At 42.9% G+C, this 21,140-nt stretch overlaps 2 protein-coding genes across 9 annotated transcripts in view; both read left to right on the forward strand.

Moving 5' to 3' along the window:
- The window catches only part of Gart (phosphoribosylglycinamide formyltransferase, phosphoribosylglycinamide synthetase, phosphoribosylaminoimidazole synthetase), a 28,030-nt gene extending 26,026 nt beyond the window's left edge, over positions 1 to 2,004 (forward strand). For all 7 annotated transcript variants that reach the window (XM_087208274.1, XM_004842322.4, XM_004842320.3 and 4 more), the window contains 3 exons: positions 232 to 373; positions 1,371 to 1,486; positions 1,581 to 2,004. In XM_087208274.1, coding sequence (XP_087064400.1) covers positions 232 to 373; positions 1,371 to 1,486; positions 1,581 to 1,772 — 450 coding nt within the window. In that variant the 3' untranslated portion in view covers positions 1,773 to 2,004. The remainder of the gene's footprint in view (positions 1 to 231; positions 374 to 1,370; positions 1,487 to 1,580) is intronic.
- A 14,055-nt stretch (positions 2,005 to 16,059) lies between these two features.
- On the forward strand, positions 16,060 to 20,653 carry Dnajc28 (DnaJ heat shock protein family (Hsp40) member C28). 2 transcript variants are annotated; one of them, XM_004842314.4, is made up of 2 exons: positions 16,060 to 16,424; positions 17,459 to 20,653. In XM_004842314.4, the coding sequence occupies exon 2, from the start codon at positions 17,484 to 17,486 to the stop codon at positions 18,639 to 18,641; it is 1,158 nt and encodes a 385-aa protein (XP_004842371.1). In that variant the 5' UTR covers positions 16,060 to 16,424; positions 17,459 to 17,483; the 3' UTR covers positions 18,642 to 20,653. The 2 variants fall into 2 exon arrangements, with proteins under 2 accessions (XP_004842371.1, XP_004842370.1); XM_004842313.4 differs by having other exon boundaries at positions 16,110 to 16,297; positions 17,459 to 18,664.
- The last annotated feature ends 487 nt before the right edge of the window (positions 20,654 to 21,140 follow it).

Genomic DNA, 21,140 nt, shown 5'->3' on the forward strand with positions numbered 1-21,140 from the left:
TACACTCACGGCCTGCTCTCACAGGACCCAGGTCCATGGGATAGTGGTCTCTGGACTTGTGCAATGAGGGTGGGTGTTGGGCTTGGTTTTCACGCCATCGTGTCCCTCCCTCGGTAATGTCTACTGAGTATGTCTTTATACGAGAGCAGAGCGTGGTCTGTGTAAAGGTAGCAGCCTTTTCCGTTTTCTTGTAACTCATTGAAAAGATTGTGCTTTCTTTTTTTGTTACAGGTAATTAATCACAAATTATATAAAAATCGTGAAGAATTTGACGGTGCCATTGACCAGGTGCTTGAAGAGTTTGCCACAGACATAGTCTGTCTTGCAGGATTCATGAGAATTCTATCTGGCCCCTTTGTCAGAAAATGGGATGGTAAGCAAAAATTCTTTGACATTATAATGGGAAATCAACTGGAAAAGGACTCCAGAGTGGTCAACTTGCCAAAAAAGAGTTCCCAGTGAAATATTTACTGTGACATTTACTTTAACACAAGTCATAATTTCATTTCCTTCCCTTTAACCCAAAGAATGCCCCAGTGATGATTTATCAGCCTATCAGTTTTAATTGACTTACTAATTACTTTTTATAATATAGCTTACTTCTGTTTCACGTTACTGCAATGCTATTTATTTTTTTAAATAAGTATTCAGAAGACCCTTTCACTTGTTTAGAAACAACAGAAAGTGGCCTTCTCTATTGAAAAATGAAGTCATCCTCTATTAGAAAGCATAGACCATTCCCAAAAGATGGCAAGGAAATTATTGTTGCCAGAAAACACATACTATCTTGTGTTCTTGCTCCTTTTGCCCAAGGCTTTGACTGCATCCTATTTTCATCTTTTGTGTACACATTTGGGCAATAAATGCATTTTCCTTCCAAAGAGTTTATGTCTTCTTGGGTGACTATATTAAGAGCACTTATGTTGTCTTTGGCAACATAGGCACACAGAACTAGCTAACCCAGCATGTGGCTGGTATACAGTCATCTTGTGGTGAGAAGTCAAGCACATATACTCTGGGCAAGAACCTGTTGCTTCTTTCTAACATTGCTGACATTTCTAACAAGGTGAATTTCTTCAAGAGCCCTTCCATTCAACATAGACACACCCTCCACTTTCCACTCACTGTGAGTGTCTGTTCAGAGCACCCCAGCACACCTGTGGCAGTGCATGACAGGCATTCGCTGCTGCCAGAGCCTTGTTTAATGTGAGCTGTATTTCCCTTTACGTCATTTCTCTGTTTCACAAAGAAAACACCCATCCCAGTAATCTAACTCCTGTTGACTTCTGAGTCCACACAGGAAATTGTGTATTCTTTTAACCATACGCCCAGGATACTTAATGCTCATGCTCTGTATTTTTAATTTCTAGGGAAAATGCTCAATATCCACCCATCACTGCTCCCTTCTTTTAAGGGTTCAAATGCTCATGAGCAAGTCTTGGAAGCCGGAGTCACAATCACTGGGTGCACCGTGCACTTTGTAGCTGTGAGTGTGTCTTTTTCTACTAAATAGTATCAGTGCTTAGATGAAAACTGCACTGGTAGAAAGTAATGTTGAAAACTTTTGCTTCTATTACCAGGAAGATGTAGATGCTGGACAAATTATTTTACAAGAAGCTGTTCCTGTGAAGAGAGGTGACACTGTTGCAACTTTGTCTGAAAAAGTAAAAGTAGCAGAGCATAAAATATTTCCTAAAGCTCTTCAGCTTGTGGCCAGTGGAACCATATGGCTTGGAGAAAACAACAAGGTCTGTTGGGTCAAAGAAGAATAAAGGCAGTTTTGAAAGAATTAATTGCTCTTGGGCCGGGGATTTAGCTCAGTGATGCTGCACCTCCCTTTCAAGTGCAAGGTCATGAATTTGATCCCCGGTACCGCAAGAAAAAAAAAAAAAAGAATTATTGCTCTTTGCATGGTGGCTCTGTATATGGATTGGGCCCAAAGAAAAAAAGGCTTCACTCTTATTTTGTTGGCTATTTTTTTAATAAATAAATTTATTAAAAAGACATGTAGCATATCTTCTTTTTGTTGGTTTTGGGTTTTTTGAGACAAGGTCTCACTATAGTGTAGGCTGGCCTTGAACTCATGTGGATCCTCCTGCCTCAGCCTCCCAAATGCTGGTTTTTGGGTTTTGTTTTTGTTTTTGTTTTTTTGGTACCTGGGATCAAACTTGGGTCCTTTCGCTTGCACAGCAGGCGGCAAAACCACTGAGCTAAATCCCCAGCCCTCAAATGCTCATATTAAGCCGAGCATGGCGGTACACACCTGTAATCCCAGCACTCAGAAGGCTGAAGCAAGAGGATTGCTATGAGTTCGAGGCCAGCCTGAGCTACAAAGTGAGTTCAAGGACAGCCTAACCTACATAGTGAGACCCTGTCTCAAAAAAATAAAACTATTCCACTGCCTGCCTCGAAAGCTCAAGGTCCCGAGTTCAATCCCCGGTACCAAAAAAAAAAAAACAGAAAAATAAAACTATCCAAGTCCTGGGATTACAGGTATCTACCACCATGCCCAGCTTGTGTAGCATATCAACATCAATGTATCATGTCTTATGGTCTTCCAGGTTTTATCTTGTCTTAGTCACTTTCTCATTGCTGAGACACAGTACCTGACACCTGCACCTTAAAGGAGGACAGGTTTATTTTGGCTCACATTTCAGTAGTCTCAATCCTTGCATGGTCACCTGACTCTAAGGCAGGATGGAATGGCCGACCAGAAGCAGAGGGTCAAAGGAAGAGCCTGGAAGTGGGAAGATAAACCCTTTTGGATCACACCCACAGTGACTACAGGTTCTGATCAGACCCCACCTCCTAACACTAATCATTTATAAGCCCCATTATCCAGATGCCTTCCAGAAGCCCAGCTATGATCTCATGAGGCTTTGGGAAGACATCTAAATATAAACCATAATATTTCTGTTTAGGACCTTATTCATAAGCTAGTCTCAGAATTCCCTTTATTCTCAAGCCCAAGTAGATACCAATTGTCTTTTTTTTTTTTTTTTTTTTTTAAATGGGGAAAGGGCTTGTGTTTTTTTCCTATACTGGCATGGAACCCAAGGTTTTCACACTGAGTTAATCTGCAGCCCTTTTTAAACTTTTATTTTTATTTTATTAAAGGAGGAAAGGTTTATTTTAGCTTATAGTTTGTAGAGGTTTCAGTCCATAGCTGGCTCCAAGGCAAGGTGGCATGGCAGAGGGCCATCACAGAAGGGAAACATTCCATGGCATGGCAGGCAGAAGGCAGCAGCAACAGCAAGCAGCCTTATTTTTTATTGTGAGACAAAATCTTGCCAAGTTGCCCAGGGTAGACTCAGACTTGCAGTCCTCCTGCCTCAGCCTCCCAGAGTGCTTGGATTATAGGCATGCATGATCACACAAAGGCTTTTAGTCTTTCTTACCAGTATCACCCCAATTTTATATATTATCTGTGATTACTGTATATGCTTTAAAGCCACAGTTGCGAAGTGTGTGGTGTTACAATAGGGTAAGGAACCAAGAAAAGATCCCAGGTTTATCACCTAGGTTCTGTTCATATTTTGCCTGCTCCCAAATGCATAAAAGTAATCCAACCTGATCAGGTAAAGTTAATTTCTTTTCCTCATGTATCTGTCCTGATGTGAACTGAAACTTCTCTGATTATTCTGATCATAATTTGATGTCAGAATTTCTCACCATTTCCAAGAGATAATCATTCTTTGGTCTTTGAAGTATCATTAAATATTCCTGTAAATATAGACAGTTTCTGGAAAATAGTTAGATTTTGCTTCACATTTTTGCCTTTATAAATCTCTAGGGGATTAAAGGGAAAATTTGATGACTTCTACATTCAAGCACAAGACTTTAAGAACATTGCTCATCTCTATTTCCTCATCAATTAAAAGTAAGAAAATATCTATTTCACGGTTGGGTTGTTTTTTTTTTTTGGTACCGGGGATCGAACTTGGGTCCTTGCACTTACGAAGCAGCCGGCAAAACCACTGAGCTAAATCCCCGGCCCTCACGGTCATTTTGATAACAGACCTTAATACACATGATATGCTAAGAACAAGGAATATCCACCCCTGGCCCAGTGGCTGCCAGCCATCCTTTAGAGTGCTAAGCAGCCTACAATGATGTCACTTAACCCCTGCCTGCACAACAGGGGGACGTCTTTCTGGAAGGGTTCAAATCCTCAGTGTAAATTCCAAAGAACAACAAAGACTTTTTCTGTGTGTGTACCAGGAATCAAACTCGGGGCCTTGCACTTGCCAGGCAGGCGCAGTACCAGCTACACACACACACACCCCCGCCCCTTTTTTTTTTTTATTATTATTTTTAGGCTTTTTAAGATAGTCTTTCTATGTAGTTTAGGCTGGCCTTGAACTCACTCTGTGCCCTAGGCTGGCCTCAAATTCACAACAGTCCTGCCTCAGCCTCCTGTATGCTGGGGTTACAAGCATGCACCACCACACCCAGGCAGCGAAGACTTAACAGCAGTTATATATACAAGATAGTAAAATGTAGCCTTAAAACAGAAAAAAGGAGGGCAGACAAAGAAGAGGAAGGAGATGAAAGAAGAATTAAGATATGTGGGCTGGGGATTTAGCTCAGTGATTTCATCGCCTGCTGCACAAGCGCAAGGACCTGAGTTCGATCCCCAGTACCAAAAAAAAGAAATAAAATTTTTTTAAAAGAGAAGAGGTAGGGGCCAGGGATTTAGCTCAGTGGTTCTGGTGCCTGCCGCACAAGCGCAAGGTCCTGAGTTCGATCCCCAGTACCAAAAAAAAAAAGAGAAGAGGTCAAAACAAGTGGAACCAAGGTTCAACAGAGACTCGCTCTGCCAGCAGACCCTAATGACTGTCCCGGTCCAGGTGGGGCCCCAGGCCTGGGCCCTGGCTGTTGCCACCCTTTTTCCCATTGGCCAGTCAGGAAGCTGTATGAAATGAGAAGTCCATCTGCCACTGCAACAATGCGCTCGTTGTTCTGGAGAGTTCTCTCAACCTACTTAAGCACTAAATATGTATATAACAAATACTGTCCTGTGAAGCTTAAAGAAAATTAAAAGATGTAAAGGTAAATATGAGATGATAAAATCGTGTAAAATGGCAATGGTTTTAGCTTTTCCCTTACTGGGACAAAATACCTGAGACCACACTTTAAGGAGGAGTTTATTTGGCTCAGTTTCAGCAGGTGCAGTTCATGGTGTTATGGTTTACATCCAGATGTCCCCTGAAAGCCTCCTGTGCTCATAGGTGGACTTTTCGGAGATAACTGGATCCTAGGGGTATGATTCTCATCAGTGCATTAGTCCACTGACAGGCCTTGAATTCACTGTGTAGCCCAGACTGACCTTGAACTCTCGGAGATCCTCCTGCCTCAGCCTCCTGAGTGGTAGGATCACAGGCATGGCCCACCATGCCTTTAGGGAACATTTCAAATCACAATCATAACAGGTGGTAAATTGGAAGAATGTAGGGCTATTTGTCCCTGGCTCTGATTGACTCCATCTCCTACAGGACTGTAGATTTTCATGCTGAGCCTTGCCCTGACGACTCCATTTTGTAAAGCAGCAGTTGGTTCCATTTTGAGTGCAAGTGCTAAGGCAGAATGGCTTGGTAACTTGTATGTGCAAGTAGATAATCACTAGAGGTGAGATACACCAAGCTTATCGAAAAGAACAACCCCAACTGCACAGCACAATCTTAAGGCACAGACTGATAACTAAATTACTCAGACCAGAAGCCAGGTGCGGTGCGGTGGTGCACGCCTGTGACCTCAGCACCCGGGAGGCTGAGGCAGAAGGATGGCTCTGAACCACACCTGGCCCCAGGATGACTCTTAGGGAGACAACAGGGTGAGACTCGACTCTAGTCCCGCCAAATTCATAATCTGAAAAGAGGGGCTGGAAATGTAGATGAGGAGTAGACCATGGGGAGTGCAAAAGAGGAAAGGAACTGAACATGGTGGTGCTCTCCTGGATTCCCAGCACTCGGGAGGCTGAGGCAGGAGGATTGCTAGAGTTTGAAGTTTGCCTGGGCTACTTAGTGAGTCCAAAGCCAGCCTGAATTACACAGCAAGACCCTGTATCAAAAAAAAATTTTTTTTAATTTTATCACTAGCCCTTTTTTAGAGCAGTTTTAGGTTTACAGAAAAATTGAGCAGAAAAAAAAAAAGAAAAATTGAGCAGAAAGTACAAGGAGTTCCTGTTGCCTTTTCTGCTTTTACCCTCCCTTAACCCTGTTTCCTTCATCCTCAATATCTTTTTTTTAAATTCTAAACATCTTTAAAAAACAAATAAACATACTGGTGTGAAGCAGCTGCTATAATTAATGAACAAATATCAATATGATTTATCAACCAAAGTCCAGTTTACTTTAGGGCTCAGTCCTTGTGTTTTATAGCTCTATGGGTTTTTTTTGGTTTTTGTTGGGTTTTTTTTGTGGTACCGGGGATCGAACTCGGATCCTTGTACTTTTGCAGCAGGCCTCGAAACCACTGAGCTAAATTCCCGGCCCAACTCTATGGGTTTTTAAAAATGTGTCATGTGGGCCAGGGATTTAGCTCAGTGGTTCTGACACCTGCCTCGAAAGCGCAAGGTCCCGACTTTGATATCTGGTACCAAAAAAAAAAAAAAGTGTCATGTATATTTACACCACTATTATAGTATATTGCACAGTATAATTTTACCACCCTAAAAATCTCATGTTCTCCTTTTTATTCCTTTTCCCCAACTCCTGTCAACCACTGAGTTTTGACAAATTTTAATTGTGATAAAATGCATACAGCATACTGGGTGAGATGGTGCATGCCTGTTATCCCAGCACTCTGGGCAGCTGAGGCAGGAGGATTGCAAGTTCATGCCCACCCTGGGCAATTTAGCAAAACCCTGTTTCAAAATTTTAAAAAAAAAAATTGTAAAGGCCAGGGATTCAGCTCAGGAGACTATTATATTATAAAGTGTGCTCTTCTGTAGGGTTAAGCATACTCTGGTGTGCAATCTCCAGAACTCTTTCACCTTGCAAAACAGAAACTCTTACTCAGTAAACAACTTCCCCTTTCTCCCTCCCCCACAGGCCCTGCCAACCCATTATACTTTCTATGAGTTTGCATATTCGTGATACTTTACATTAAGTGAAATCATACAGTATTTGTCTTTTTCTGTGACCAGCTATTTCATTAACACAGTGTTCTTCAAGGTCTGTCCACCCGCGTGGTCCCATGTGATGCTGAATGTTCCACTGTAAATAAACATCAGACTATGTTTGCCTATGCACCCAGCTGGCCTAACCCTGGGCTACTGTGAATAGTGTGTTGAAAGAGTTAACCCTGTGTAGCCCAAGCCTGTGCTCTCACGAAGCTGAAGAATGCAGTCTTGAACCAAAAGGATGAGGTTAGGAGAGTTTTACTGGGCTTAAGAAAAAAGCATGTGGTAGGGGCCCACCTCAGGTGCATTCTGAATGGAGGTGCAGGCTGTGTTTTGTCCTGCTCTATACGAGTAAACAGTGCAGGAAGAGGCTCGTTTCAAAGGAAAAGTGTTCAAAACAAAGTGGTTAGTTTGTGTTTCTAATGTTTCTAAACCAGTGGGGGGGAGGGGGCCCTGACAAGAGCCTTCTTCCTCGAGAAAGAGTCCTGGTGCTCCATTCTTACCCTAACCTTTTATCTTTGTGTTTTCTTTTTCATTCCTTAGCTTAACCCTGACTGCTCATTCACAATAACTAAATTAAACTACTACACTGTTAATCACACTTGTGTACAAGTAATCTCTTTGAGATTCTGCTTTTGATATTTTGGATATAATACTCAGAAATGACATTATGGAACATATAGTATTTGATTTTAATATTTACTTATTTATGATAGAGTCTTTTTTTTTTTTTTTTTTTGGTTCTGGGGATCAAACTCGGATCCTTGCGCTTGCAAGGCAAGCAGCGGAACCACTGAGCTAAATCCCCGGCCCCGATGATAGAGTCTTGCTAGATAGTTTAAACTATGTGGCACAGCTGGCCTTGAACTCCCAGTGATCCTCCCACCTCAGCCTCTGAGTGCTGGGATTACAGATGTGTGCCCCCACACCTGGCCTCTATTTTTAATTTTTGCAGGAAGCATCACACTGCTTTTCTGGGATTTTGTTTTGTTTTGTTTTGTATTTTTGTTTACGTAGTCCAGGTGGGCCTTGAACTCACTATGCAGCCTAGGCTGGCCTTGAACTTCTGGCAATCCTCCTGCCTCAGCCTCCCAAGTGCTAGGATTACAGGCATGTAGCACCGTGCCCAGCCTAGTTTCAAGGGATTTTTGTTTCTTCAGGGGGGTTTTGGGTTTGAACCCAGGGCCTCTCCCATGCTAGGCAAGTGCTGTACCTCTGAGCTACACCCAAGCTTCCTGTTAGCTTTTTACTCATGTACTTTATTTCTTACTTGTTCTCTCATTTTCTCCCCATGCATTTATTAAGTCATGCATTTATTAAGTCATTAGTTAATAATCGGTAGACATGGGCCGGGGATTTAGCTCAGTGGTTCTGGCGCCTGCCTCGAAAGCTGAGGACCCAAGTTCAATCCCTGGTACCAAAAATATAAATATAAAATATAAAAAATATAAAATATAAAATATATAAATATAAAATATAAAATATAAAAAATTAAAAAAAATAATCGGTAGACATATCCTTTACCTGTAAATATTTCCACGCTGTTTCCCAGGAAAAACCACAGGACCAAATCCTTACTCCCCCACCAGCACCCCACCCTGAGCCTCATGCACTCCTAGGTGAGGCTTTGGGGAAGTGCCTGGATCATGGGGATGCATGGATTAGCACACTGTTTAGGTTAGAGCTCAATGTGATATTAGGAGGTGGAGCTGGGGGAGTACAGCTGACATGGCCCTGAAGGGTTTACGTCCCTCCTGGGCTCCTCCCTTGATGACTCTCTGCTTCCTGCCTGCCCGCCATGAGCTGTTTCTCCTCTGCCATGCAGCGTCTGCCATGCTGCCCCACTTTGGAGCCAGCTGACAATGGACTGAACCTCTACAAACAGGAACCCAAAATCAGCTTTTCCTCTTTTAAACCATGGGTGTCAAATACTATGTCTCAGCAAGGAGAAAGTAACTAAGACACAGAGCTTAGGGGCTTTCTGGACAAGCCCTAAAATAAGAGTCTGTCAGAGCCCACGGGAGGCGGGTGTTTCATTCTTTTCTGTTCTTTTCTTTCTTTCTTTTTCCTTTTTGCAGTGTAGCAGACAAGACCTAGGGTCTTGCACATGATAGACAAGTGCTCTACTACTACATCCTTACATGTCAATTCAGAGTGGCTTTTGGAGTTAGTTTTACTGCAAAACCAATTTTTCCTTTTTTTTTCTTTTTTGTACCAGGGATCGAACTCCAGACCTTGTGCTTTCGAGGCAGGCGGCAGCACCACTGAGCTAAATCCCCGGCTCCAAAACCAATTCTTTCTACTGAAGCATCAGACTAGCAAATTGACAGCTTTTTTTTTTTTTTTTTGGTACCGGGGATCAAACTCAGGACCTTGCACTTCCAAAGCAGGCGGCGGAACCACTGAGCTAAAATCCCCAGCACTAGAATTCTTTTTTAAAATATTCTCATCACAGTGCCCAGCCTGGCCTCAAATCCTGGACTCAAGCCATCCTCCTGCCTCAGCCTCCTGAATAGCTGGGACTGAGGTGGGATTAAAGAAATAAAAGATAGGTAGAAAAGAGACAAGGAAATCATAACTAACTGAAGATTGCTCTTTTAAGAAGACTGTACCTTCCAGTCTTACCTGAAGTCACCCAAGACAGCCCCACATCAACATTCCTAGGCTAGATTTACACTCGATTCCTGCCAGGCCAATTACGCAAAGGCCACAAATTGGCTCAATGAAGAAAGTAAGAGCTCATGTGGTGGCTCATGCCTGCAACCCTAGCTCTTGGGAGGCGGAGGCAGGAAGACTGCCGGGAGTGTGAGGCCAGCCCACGGTACACAGTGAATTCAAGGCCGGTCTGAACTACAGAGACCTTGTCTCAAAAACAAACAAAACAAGTAAGGAACAGGAGCTCGACTCAAAGGAGAAAGCTGAGGGAATCCGGAGAATGTTTAAATTACCTATCAAAGAAAAACAAAAAGCTATTGATGCCTGTGAGGGGTGGGGGTGGCGGTGTTCTTCCTGAACTTACACCCTCCCCACTGAAGTAGAAATGGTCCCAGTCAGGAAGTGGAAGGCATCTTACTTCTCTAAGTGCCTGCACTGCACTTCTGTGGGTTTTTTGGTACTGGGAATCGAACTCAGGACTTTCCCTTGCCAGACAGGCCGGTGCCACTGAGCTAAATCCCCAGCCCTCTGCACTGCATTCCTGAGAGCTCCTGACCTCTGCCAGCAAGCCCTCTGTCTCTCTGATGAATCCTGATGCAGCTCCTTCTGAGAGCCCGCTGCCAAGGGGTGGGTTAAACTCCTACTGCAGGTTTGTGGGAATCCCCAGACCCGGGCCTGGCAGGACTCCTGGTGGCTGCCTCCTTGCCTGGTTGGTATTAATAATTTCAAGGATTTGCAGTTTGGTTGCTAAAATCTTTGACAGTTTGGGAGCAAAAGGTAGGCCGGGGATTTAGCTCAGTGGTTTCGCCGCCTGCTGCACAAGGGCAAGGACCCGAGTTATATCCCCGGTACCAAAAAAAAAAAAAAAAAGAAGGAAGGAGCCAAACCCTCCGCCTCCAGTCCTTTATCAAAACCCGTTGAAGGGTGGGAAAAGCAAAGCGAAGCTGGGCTGGAAAGCAGCGACTTCAGGAAACACGCTGGGGAGATGCGATATGGCTTGGAAACGCCTCCAATTTAGTTCCTGAGTGGCTGGCGTACATTTGTTTTCCTCTCCAGCAGCCTGCAGTTAGAGGGAGGCACATGCATTATTCATAGTTTTAAGGAACAGAAAGTGCTGGAGAGCGGCACCAGCCAAATGCAGACCATTTCCAAGCTAGAAATGAAAATGAGACCACTCGGGTGAGAGAGGGCAATTGGAGCCTAGCACGATCCCATGAATCCTCAGCGCAGCTGGTAGAAGGGGCAAACGTACAGATGAGCGTGATTCTTCTCCCTCCTACACCCATATTTCAGGGTGTTCTTGTATAGCAGGAGTCTCATATCTGTGGCTTGTTAACCCTGGCCAAGCAGGTAGGAAAATATCATGCAGAAAATTCCAGAAATAAACTGGGTGTGGTGGCGAATATCTGTAATCTCAGCCCTCCAGGAGGCTGAGGCAGGAGGATCACATTGAGCTTGAGGTCAGCCTGGGCTACATAATGAGTTCAAGGCCAGCCTGAACTACATAGTGAGACCCTGTCTCCAAAAAAAAAAAAAAAAAAAAAAATTCCAGAAATAGAAAATTCATAAGTTTTAAATGTTATTCCATGCTGAGTATTGTGGTGAAACCTCTCACCTTTGTGCTCTATTCTGCCTGGTCTGTGAATCGCCCCTTTGCCTGGAGTGTTCAATGCCTGCGTATCTGTAGCCCTCTTGCTTACCAGCCCTACTGTGGTACCACAGTGCTTCTGGTCAAGAAACCCTTGTTTTAGTGGCTTCCAAGCACAAGAGTATAATACTGGCAATTTATTATAGTATATCGTTAGAGTTAATCCACTTTTATTAGATATTATTGTCTCTTATTGTGCCTAAATTACAAATTATACTTTATCAAAGGTGTATGTGCATAGGAAAAACAGAACATAGTACATACAGGTCTCAGTACTACCCATGTTTCAGACATCCACTTGGGTTCTGCCAAGGAGTGCTTCAGGATAAGGGCAGGATATTGTCCCACTTAATCTGGTACTTTTGTTTCCGTTTTTTGTTTTGTTTTGTTTTGTTTTGTACTGGGGATGGAACTCAGGACCTTCGCTTGCCAGGCAGGCTCGGTGCCACTGAGCTAATCCCTGGCCCTTGTTTCAGTTTTTGAGACAGAGTCTCACTACATAGTTCACACTGACCTTGAGTCACTATGTGTCCCAGGGGGCCCTAAACCACAATGGTCCTCCTGCTTCAGCCTCAGTAGTGCTGGGATCACAGGCATATGCCACCATATCCAGCAGGGGGAGGATTTTAAAAGAGATTAATGGCAATGTGTCTTTTACTTTAACAAATTGTTTTGGTACTGAGGATCGAACTCGGGACCTTGTGCTTGCAAGGCAGGCGCCGGAACCACTGAGCTAAATCCCCGGCCCCTAACAAATTATTTTTAATTTAAACATTCACTGTAGTTTTTGATCACACCTCATAGAGTAGAAAAGGAGTTGAGATGGAACCCAGAGAAGGAAGCTTATTCATGTGGTTCTAGGGATTGTAGCACCAGGCAACACTATTTGCAAACACTGATGGACAATCTATGCCTTTTGGCTGTGTGCTGGACTTAGTCCACAAGAAGTGTGGATTTTGGTTACTATGGCACCACAATTTACTGGAAGCCAGTCAACTTCTCTGCAGTTACAACGAAGCCAGCAAATGAAAGAAAAATAAATAAAATATAAATGGATTAAAACAGAGCCTGTGCTTGCTTTACTTAGTCACTGGTCAAAGTGTGAAATTATAAGCCATCTGGAAGCCCAAAGAGAAAAGGAGTTACCTTTGCAGTGCCACTTTTCACCCCCTTTGCTAAGTTACTAAACTGCCCAGGCTGGGCCCAATCTTGAGATCTTCCAGCCTCAGCCAGCTTCCAACCATACTTGGTTGCTGACCTGAGCAGAGTGGTGCACACTTGAATCTCAGCAGAGAGGCAGAGGCAGGAAGATCATAAATTCCAGCCCAGTCTGGGCAACTCAGTGACTCAGCTGTATCTCGTCTCAAAAAATAAAAAAGAGCTGGGGATGTAGCTCAGTGCCAAGGTCCTGGGTTCAATTCCCAGTACCAAAAAAAAAGTTATATTTTTAGATGATGGGGCTCTTTCTGCCCACAACTGAACTGTACAAAAATGTTTCACCACTCATTTGACCTGCTGATGGAGGAGTCCATATGTTGCTCTCAGGAGTATCATTAGGACAATTAGTGAAATTACAGTACTAGACTGTAGACTGGATAATATGTATCTGTATTGAAAAAGAGTATAGGACACACATGTGTGAATACCGAATACTTTCTCTAGTGTGAGAAACTGAAAGTGTAAATAAGAATTAAAATGATTAAAATGAATCATTGATAAAGGAAATAGGAAGAAAAGGTCCAGAGGGATAGGGGAAGTAGGAGAGGAAGGGGAAAGGAAAAATTATGAGAAAAGGAAAAAATGGAAATGAAGTCTATGTAAATAGGGAAGGGTGGAGGCAGGGGAAGGGAGCACAGGTAATGGGGAAAAAAATAAGAACAAAGATACATCATGCTCAGGTACAAGCACCCAATGATAAATGAAAACCTATTGTATACCTAAAATGTACCAATAAAAGAATTTAAACAAAAAAAAAAAGAAAGAAAAATAGGATGTCCTTGTTTTGAAGAGATACTAAGTTTTTTGGGGAGGGGGTAAAGGGACATGATGTATGCAATTAGCTTTTAAATTACTCAGTAAAAAACATACCCATGGAGGACGAGCATGGTAAGACATATGTTCAGACTCTCAGCAGTGGAGAGCCAATGGCAGCAGCACTTATCTCCACACTTCTCAGGCAGAAATGTGCACCAGTGGAGTGCATGATGCTGTAACCGCTGAAAATCCCCCTCGCCTAGTGAGGTCACATCAAACAAACCTACTGCGCTGCCGGCTCTGTAAACGTACAGGACATGCACTCACACACTGTGCAAGATTAGATCATGCTGACAAATGACTGTCTTATGTATTTACTATGCTATCCTTGTTACCACGACTCTAGAGTATACACTTTTACCTACTAAAAAAAGTTGTTGTTTTTCTTTTCTTTTTGAGACAGGGTCTTGCTAGGTAGTTCAGGCTGGACTTGAAGTCACTATGTAGCACAGGCTGGCCTCAATCTTGCAGTGATCCTCCTGCCTCGCTCTTTTTTTTTTTTTTTTTTGGTTCCAGGGATCGAACTCGGACCATGTGCTTCCAAAGCAGGCAGCGACACCACTGAGCTAAATCCACAGCCCTAAAAAAAAATGTTTTTAAAGTTTGCATGTGAATCTGAATGCCACATTATACTGGCAGCAGCCACATGCACTGTGTTACCAAGCCTTCTGCTGGGGTGGAGAGGCATCGACAGATGACTGACCTCTCTTTATCATTTAGGTTCATGTCAAGCATAATGGTGCAACGCCTGAAATCCCAGCACTTGGGAGCCTGAGTCAGGAGGACTGCCAGGAGTTTGAGGCCAGCCTGAGCTACATAGCGAGACCCTCTCTCTCAAAAAAAAATTATGTTTGTGCAAAGAGGAAATCACTATTTCTTGGGATGCGTCCCCACCACTACAGGAGAAAAATTACCCAAGCTAGGGTTAGCTGGTTTCCACTTTGCAGTTGAAAGTGCCCCTTCCACAGAAAGAATATGATTCTATTGTTTATAGCTCAGAAGCTTAGAAATGCTAGTGACCATTTCTGGCTCCGTTGAGAGGCACAACGGAAACAAAAAGTACTGCTTCATGCAGCAGGTCTGTGCCAATTGATTTACATTGTGTAATTCTCTCCAAACCAAAAAGCAAAAACAAACCAAACAGTGAGCTCAATGCAGTGGTTTCCTCATGGGTAAATGAGGAAAGAATAGTATTTACTTCACACAGCTGTTGTAAAGATTACAAGAACATACATAAAGCACTTAATATTGGGTCTGGCAAATGTAAATGTTAAATACACAATTTACTATTTACTGGTGCCTTTGTTTTACAGATAGGCAAACAAGTGTCTTGCCTAAGGTACGTGGAAAATGGAAGAAAAAGGATTTCAAACCAGGTCTGAAAATTACCAAGTCTCTCCCTTTTTCTCTAAACACAAACAAAAAGTTGCTCCCTATACAGCTTGGGAAGGAGATGTTTCATTCTGACAGTGGTTACACTGAAGCAGGCTCTTCGTTTTCTTCTCCAGCCTGTCCTCAACCTCCTACCAATGCCTGGCCACATAATCTGCTCAATAAATATGTGCTAAATTAAGAGATGAAACATTTAGCTCAGTGGTAGAGCACCTGCCTAGCAAGCACATAGACCTACGTTTGATCCCCAGTACCTCAAAATTAAAGATTTGTGAAGCCAGGCATGGCGGTGCCTGCCTGTAATCCTAGCACTTGGGAGGCTGAGGCAGGAGGATCGCCTCGATTTTTGAGCCCTGTCTGGCCTACATTAGGAGTTCAAGGTTGGCCTGAATGAGCCGGGCGGGGGGGGGGCGGGGGGGGGACGACGATTGTACTCCCAGGACTGGGGAGCCTGAGGCAGGAGGATCACTGCGAGTTCGAGGCCAGCCTGGGATACATAATGGGGTCAAGGCCAGACTTCACTACACAGTGAGACTGTCTCCAAAAAATAAAACAAAACAAGCAACAACAATAAAACCCACAACAAAACAGCTTTCTGAGGCGGGGTAGGCACCGAGCAGCTTCGTGATCTCGGGCAAAATCACTGATACACGTGCGCAGGTGTCCTCTTCCATAGACCATAAGGGGCTACCCAGGTCCTCTGGCGGCAAACGGCCTAATCTTCCTCTTTTCAAAACAAGTTACCAAAATCCACTGTCCTGCACATTGGAGGCTTTGGAGGTTCTAAATCTGCCCGACCATGCCCTCCTGCCTCTGAATTAATTTTTTAAAATGTATTTATGGGGTTTTTGGGGGAGGGGTGGTACCGGGGATCGAACTCAGGACCTTGCGCTTGCGAGGCAGGCGTGGCGCCACTGAGGTAAATCCCTGGCTTATTTATGTTTTTGAGACACGGTGTCCCTACGTAATTCTAGCTGGCCTCCTCGCGCAGCCTCCAGAGAGCTGGGATGGCTGGGATGACAGGCATGACGTCCACGCCCACGACCTCCGTACCACTTTAGACGAGTCCAGGTCTTTCCCACGAGGCGCTGCGCCGCACCGGACCGAGAACTACAATTCCCACAATTCCCAGCCCCACCCGGCCGAGCCAACTGCCCTCGGGGAGGGGGCGGAGACGGAACTGGTCGCCCGGCGGGGCACGGAGCCTCACACACGTCCTTTTTGTGTCCTCTTGGGGAAAGTCCGAAGTAAGCGAGATTACCAGTATCCCTGGTAAGGTCTCTGCACCCACCCCCCGTGTAGAGCTGCAGATGGTCTAGCCCAGCAGCGACTCACCTGCTGGCCAAGGCGCAGATACCGGCCACAGGACAGGCGAGCCGCGCACGCTTGCGCAGAGCGAAGCATGGGGTCAGCAGCCGCCGACCCCCTTTCCTGGGTCGGTGAAGGTGAGTAGAGGGCGGGAGGGGAGCGTTTCCCTCCTTGGCCGACGCTCATCTGTAACCGCCGCCATAGATTTAAGTACATCCATCCCAGCGAGCTCTACAATCCATGGATCCCAACTGTTCGTGGAAGGTCTGTTTTAACGTTTACATATGAAACTCCCACTCCCAGTTAGTCCATTTCAATATGTCGTTGCCATTGTATGTATACCAAACCAGTCTTTCATCTCTGTAGGGCCATGCATTTTATTTTATTTTGGTCTTTTGAGACAAGCTCTCCCTGTGTAGTTTAGGCTGCCCTTGCGCTCACTACGTAGTCCAGGCTGGCTCTGAACTTTCTGCGATCCTCCTGCCCCAGCCTCTGGAGTACTACTGGGATTAAAGACGTGCACCACCACGTCCGGCCAGAACCATACATTTTACTACATAGCATCGAATATTTGGGGAGGCGCTTACCTTTCATCCCGGTACCTAGCAAATAGCTCCTTCCTTGCTGGGGTTTTTTGTGGGGGGTTTTGGTACAGGGCATCGAACTCGGGACCTTTCGCTTGTGAGGCAGGCGCTGGAACCACTGAGCTAAATCCCCGGCCCAGCTCCTTCCTAATGAGCTGTGAAGCCTAAAGTTTTTTTGACTCTTAATTCTGTTCAACCTAGAATCTGACTAGGTATATACTTTCCAGTGTTCTGTTTCATGTCGATAAGTCTTATGAAAAAACTACTTGAAACGATGAAGACCATGATGCAGTCACCAAAAAACGGTGCTGATGAAATTTATAATCTGTTGAAGATGTAATTAAGCAAACATTCTTATTGTGTCTTGTCCTTGACTTTTTTAATGAGGCTGACACCTCATCAGTGTGACTTGGATAGGCTACTTAACATTCTGGACCTATATTTTCTCATAAAATGAGGAGATTGAGTTGGGCAATGTTTAAGAACTTTCCAGTTCTAAAATTCTGTGGTTAATGAGGAGTGGAATCCAGATTATCTCACAATATGTTAATGCTAAACATCATCAATCTTCATTTCTCCACTAATTAGTGGAATACAGCTATAAGAATTTGGCAGCAGCATCAGAAAAAACCGTACTTGTAACTTCACATCCTGTTACTGAAAGTAAGAAATTAATTGATAATACAACTTTGTTCAACCTGTGTTGTTTTACAGATCATTAAAAACACTGGGTACAATAATGAACACAGTGTGTGGAATGATGGCTTGGCTCTTAAGAACTCACCTGATAAATTCTTCACTGATTCTGGATCAAGTGAAAATGCTTTCCTGTCTTGGTGCCATTAGAAATAGAATGATATCAACCCATAAATCCAAAAAGAAGATCGGAGAATATTATAGGCTGCTGAATCTAGAAGAAGGATGCTCTGTAGAAGATGTCCGGGAATCTTTTCGTAAGCTTGCCAAGCAATACCATCCAGACAGCAGCTCTAGTGCCGCAGACTCTGCAACATTTATAAGAATCGAAGAAGCCTATAGGAATGTCCTTTCCCATGTGATAGAGCAAACAAATGGCAAACAGAATAAAGTGGAAGAAACAGAAGAAGAAGAAGAAAAATTCAAATACAACACACCCCAGCACCGGCATTATTTAAGTTTTGAAGGTGTTGGTTTTGGAACTCCGAGTCAGCGAGAGAAGCAATATAGGCAATTCAGGGCAGACCGTGCAACAGAGCAAGTGATGGAATATCAAAAGCAGAAGCTGCAAAGGCAGCATTTTGCTAATAGTGTAACTATTAAAGATGTAAGACAGAGCAGAGAACAAAAGATAACTCAAGCAATAGAGCGTTTAGTGGAGGACCTCATTCAGGAATCAATGGCAAAAGGAGACTTTGACAATCTCACTGGGAAAGGAAAACCTCTAAATAAGTTTTCTGGCTGTTCATATATTGATCCCATGACCCACAACCTGAACAGAATATTGATAGATAATGGATACCAACCAGAATGGATCCTAATGCAAAAGGAAATAAATGATACTATTGAGCAACTCAGAGAGGCAATTTTAGAGTCTAGAAAAAAACTTGGGAATCCAATGATGCCAACAGAACAGAAGCAGTGGAACCAAGCTTGTGAACACTTGAAAGAAAACATCAGAAATCTAAACAAGCGAATTAATGACTTTAATTTAATTGTTCCCATTCTGACCAGGCAAAAAGTCCATTTTGATGCACAGAAAGAAATTATCAGAGCCCAGAAAATATACGAGACTCTTATCAAAACAAAAGAAATCGCAGATAAAAGCTCAAATGACATTAATCAGGGAGAAGAGAAAACCCCTGGAGTCAAGACAGGTTTTTTTAACTTGATAAATCTCTGGAAATTTATTAAAATATGACTGCCGGAATATTTGCTATCACAGTACTGCTCCAATTCATTTTCAGTTGACATCAGACATAAAGGCTGGGTTACTTAGGTGCCTTTGTAGTTGTCAGAAAACTCCTCACACTCCAGTGATGTGTGAGAAAGCTAAGCAACTGAGTCGGAGAAATTTTTTTTTTTTTTTGTACCAGGGATCGAACTTGGGTCCTTGTGCTTGCGCAGCAGGCGGCGAAACCACTGAGCTAAATCTCCGGCCCTGAGTCGGAGAAATTTTGATCAGCTCTGCTCATACGAATATAGCAAAAGAAAAGATCTCACGTCTAAAGGAAACGGGCCATTTCAGAGTTTAGGTGTCAGTAGTTAGGTGAAATGAGCTAGAACTGAGATCAGACTTGGGAATCGTACAAGGTATTCAAAAAGTCTTAGTGTAGTTTTAGGCTCTAATAACTTAGAAGCAGTTACGATTTGCCATTGTCAAACACAGGTGCTTCAACAATAACAAAATTCCTGAATATGTATTAGCAAAACAAAACTGAAGAAGTATGGTAAAATGTAACTGACTAAACCTCCAAATGACCTGTCATTTTTACAAGTTTGCTGCAGTTCTACGTATTAAAACTCAAAACTGTTTCAAGACTTTTAGAAGATCTATATGGGTGAAAAGGTTAAGATCAGGAAATTAGTTTGATTGCTGGCACTTTTTATTATAAGGCCTTCTCTGGGTACTGAATGAAAAAAATGTCAAACATCTATGTTGTACTTTTTCTTGCCTACTTTCATTATGCATTGGCTGCAGAAATAATCAGGCAAGTTAGTTGAATTAGAAATCCTTAAGTGGGCTGGGGATTTAGCTCAGTGGTTCCACTGTCTGCCTCAAAAGCGCAAGGTCCTGAGTTCAATCCCCGGTACCGAAAAAAAAAATTCCTTAAGTCTTGTCCAGTTAAATCAGACTCTTCAGAGGCTTTTGAGTGATATGAAAATCCAGTTTACTGTCTTGGACCTAACCTGCCTTAGGGACCCTTTAATAAATAAAGACAAGATATAGTATCTGAATTTTCTTCATTTGTATCTTTGACTAATGACAAGAGATTGAAATTCAGGAGATTATTTTGTCCTGTCCATTCCAGAAAATCTAATGTTTAGCCCAGTGTAGTAGTGCACATCTGTAATCCCAGTACTTAGGAGGTCGAGGCAGGAGGAACACCATGAGTTTGAGACCAGCCTGGGCTCCATAATGAGTTCAAGGCCAGTTTGAACTACATAGTGAGATCCTGTCTTGGAAGGAAGAAAGGGAAAAGTCTAACTTTTAAAGACTTGGATAGTTGCTTTGCCACCGAATTGGGCACCTAGGAGGAAGTAGAAGGTGATGAAGAATAACTGGTCTGTTTCTAGAATGCTTTGGCATAGATGTAACTCAGAAGCATGCCACCCAACACTCTTGATTTGAAAAGAACAAGTTGTTTTATAAAGTGTGTGATAGTTAAATCAAAAAATAAACCTACATTGTCAAAAGGAAATTTGAAGCCTTTTTGCTTAGATAATGGGACATTAGTTGGCATAATTTTAAAAATTCAATCAGTTATCCTTTGGCTTCTATAATAGTACTTATTACTGTAAATAAAATTGTGAACAGTATGAAATATAGCTTTATTATCTTTGTGGCAGGGTCTCACTATGTAGTTTAGGCTGGTCTTGAATTCACTGTGTATCCCATGTTGGCCTCGAATTTGCAGTGATCCTTCTGTCTCAGCCTCCTGAGTGCTGGGATTATGAGCACATGCCACCGTGCCCAACTCAGTAATACAGCTTTAGCCATTGTTCCAAAACATTTTAGAAGTCTGTAATTCAGTGAATTTTGTTAAAAAATTGGAGTTGGATATAAAAGTCTTCAATATGTTGCAGTAAACATGAATGAAACTATTTCCAGTATTGGCCAATGGGAGGGTAAGGTTGCCAGAACACTTAATTTCAGCACAATGCACTTTATGTTTGTAAATGTCTATAATAATAAAGTTACTTTAATGGTTATTCAATGCTCCATTTTTGTATAAACAGCTAATCATAATAACCATATTTTTGGCTGACTACACCTAAACAAATGGGTTTTAAAAATAATTTTTATTAATGATATCAAATCTGACTGTGATATAGAGTCTTTATGTTGAGAGGGGAAATTCATTTATGTAAAAACAGATTCATTTACCCAAATTTTAGGCCAGAGAAAGGATTTGAGCCAGTTTGTCAGAGTTTGTTGAATTGGAATTAAACACCTCAGCATTGACCTTTGTTAATTTTCACTGTCATCTTTTCAGTTTAGTGATAATTTATTGATTTTATTTTTTGGCGGTACTGGGATCCAACCTGGGGCACTTAACCCTGAGCTACATCCCCAGTTTTTTTATGTTTTATTTTGACATGGGATCCTGCTAGTTGCCCAAAGGGGAATGGAACTTGCAGTCTCCCTTCTTCAGCCTTCCTCAGTGCAGATATTACAGGCCTGTGCCACCTTGTCTGG

The sequence above is a fragment of the Heterocephalus glaber genome, unplaced genomic scaffold, assembly GCF_053883595.1.
Source record: "Heterocephalus glaber isolate CG9 unplaced genomic scaffold, H.glaber_assembly_v1.0 deba00000122, whole genome shotgun sequence".
Classification (NCBI taxonomy): domain Eukaryota; kingdom Metazoa; phylum Chordata; class Mammalia; order Rodentia; family Bathyergidae; genus Heterocephalus; species Heterocephalus glaber.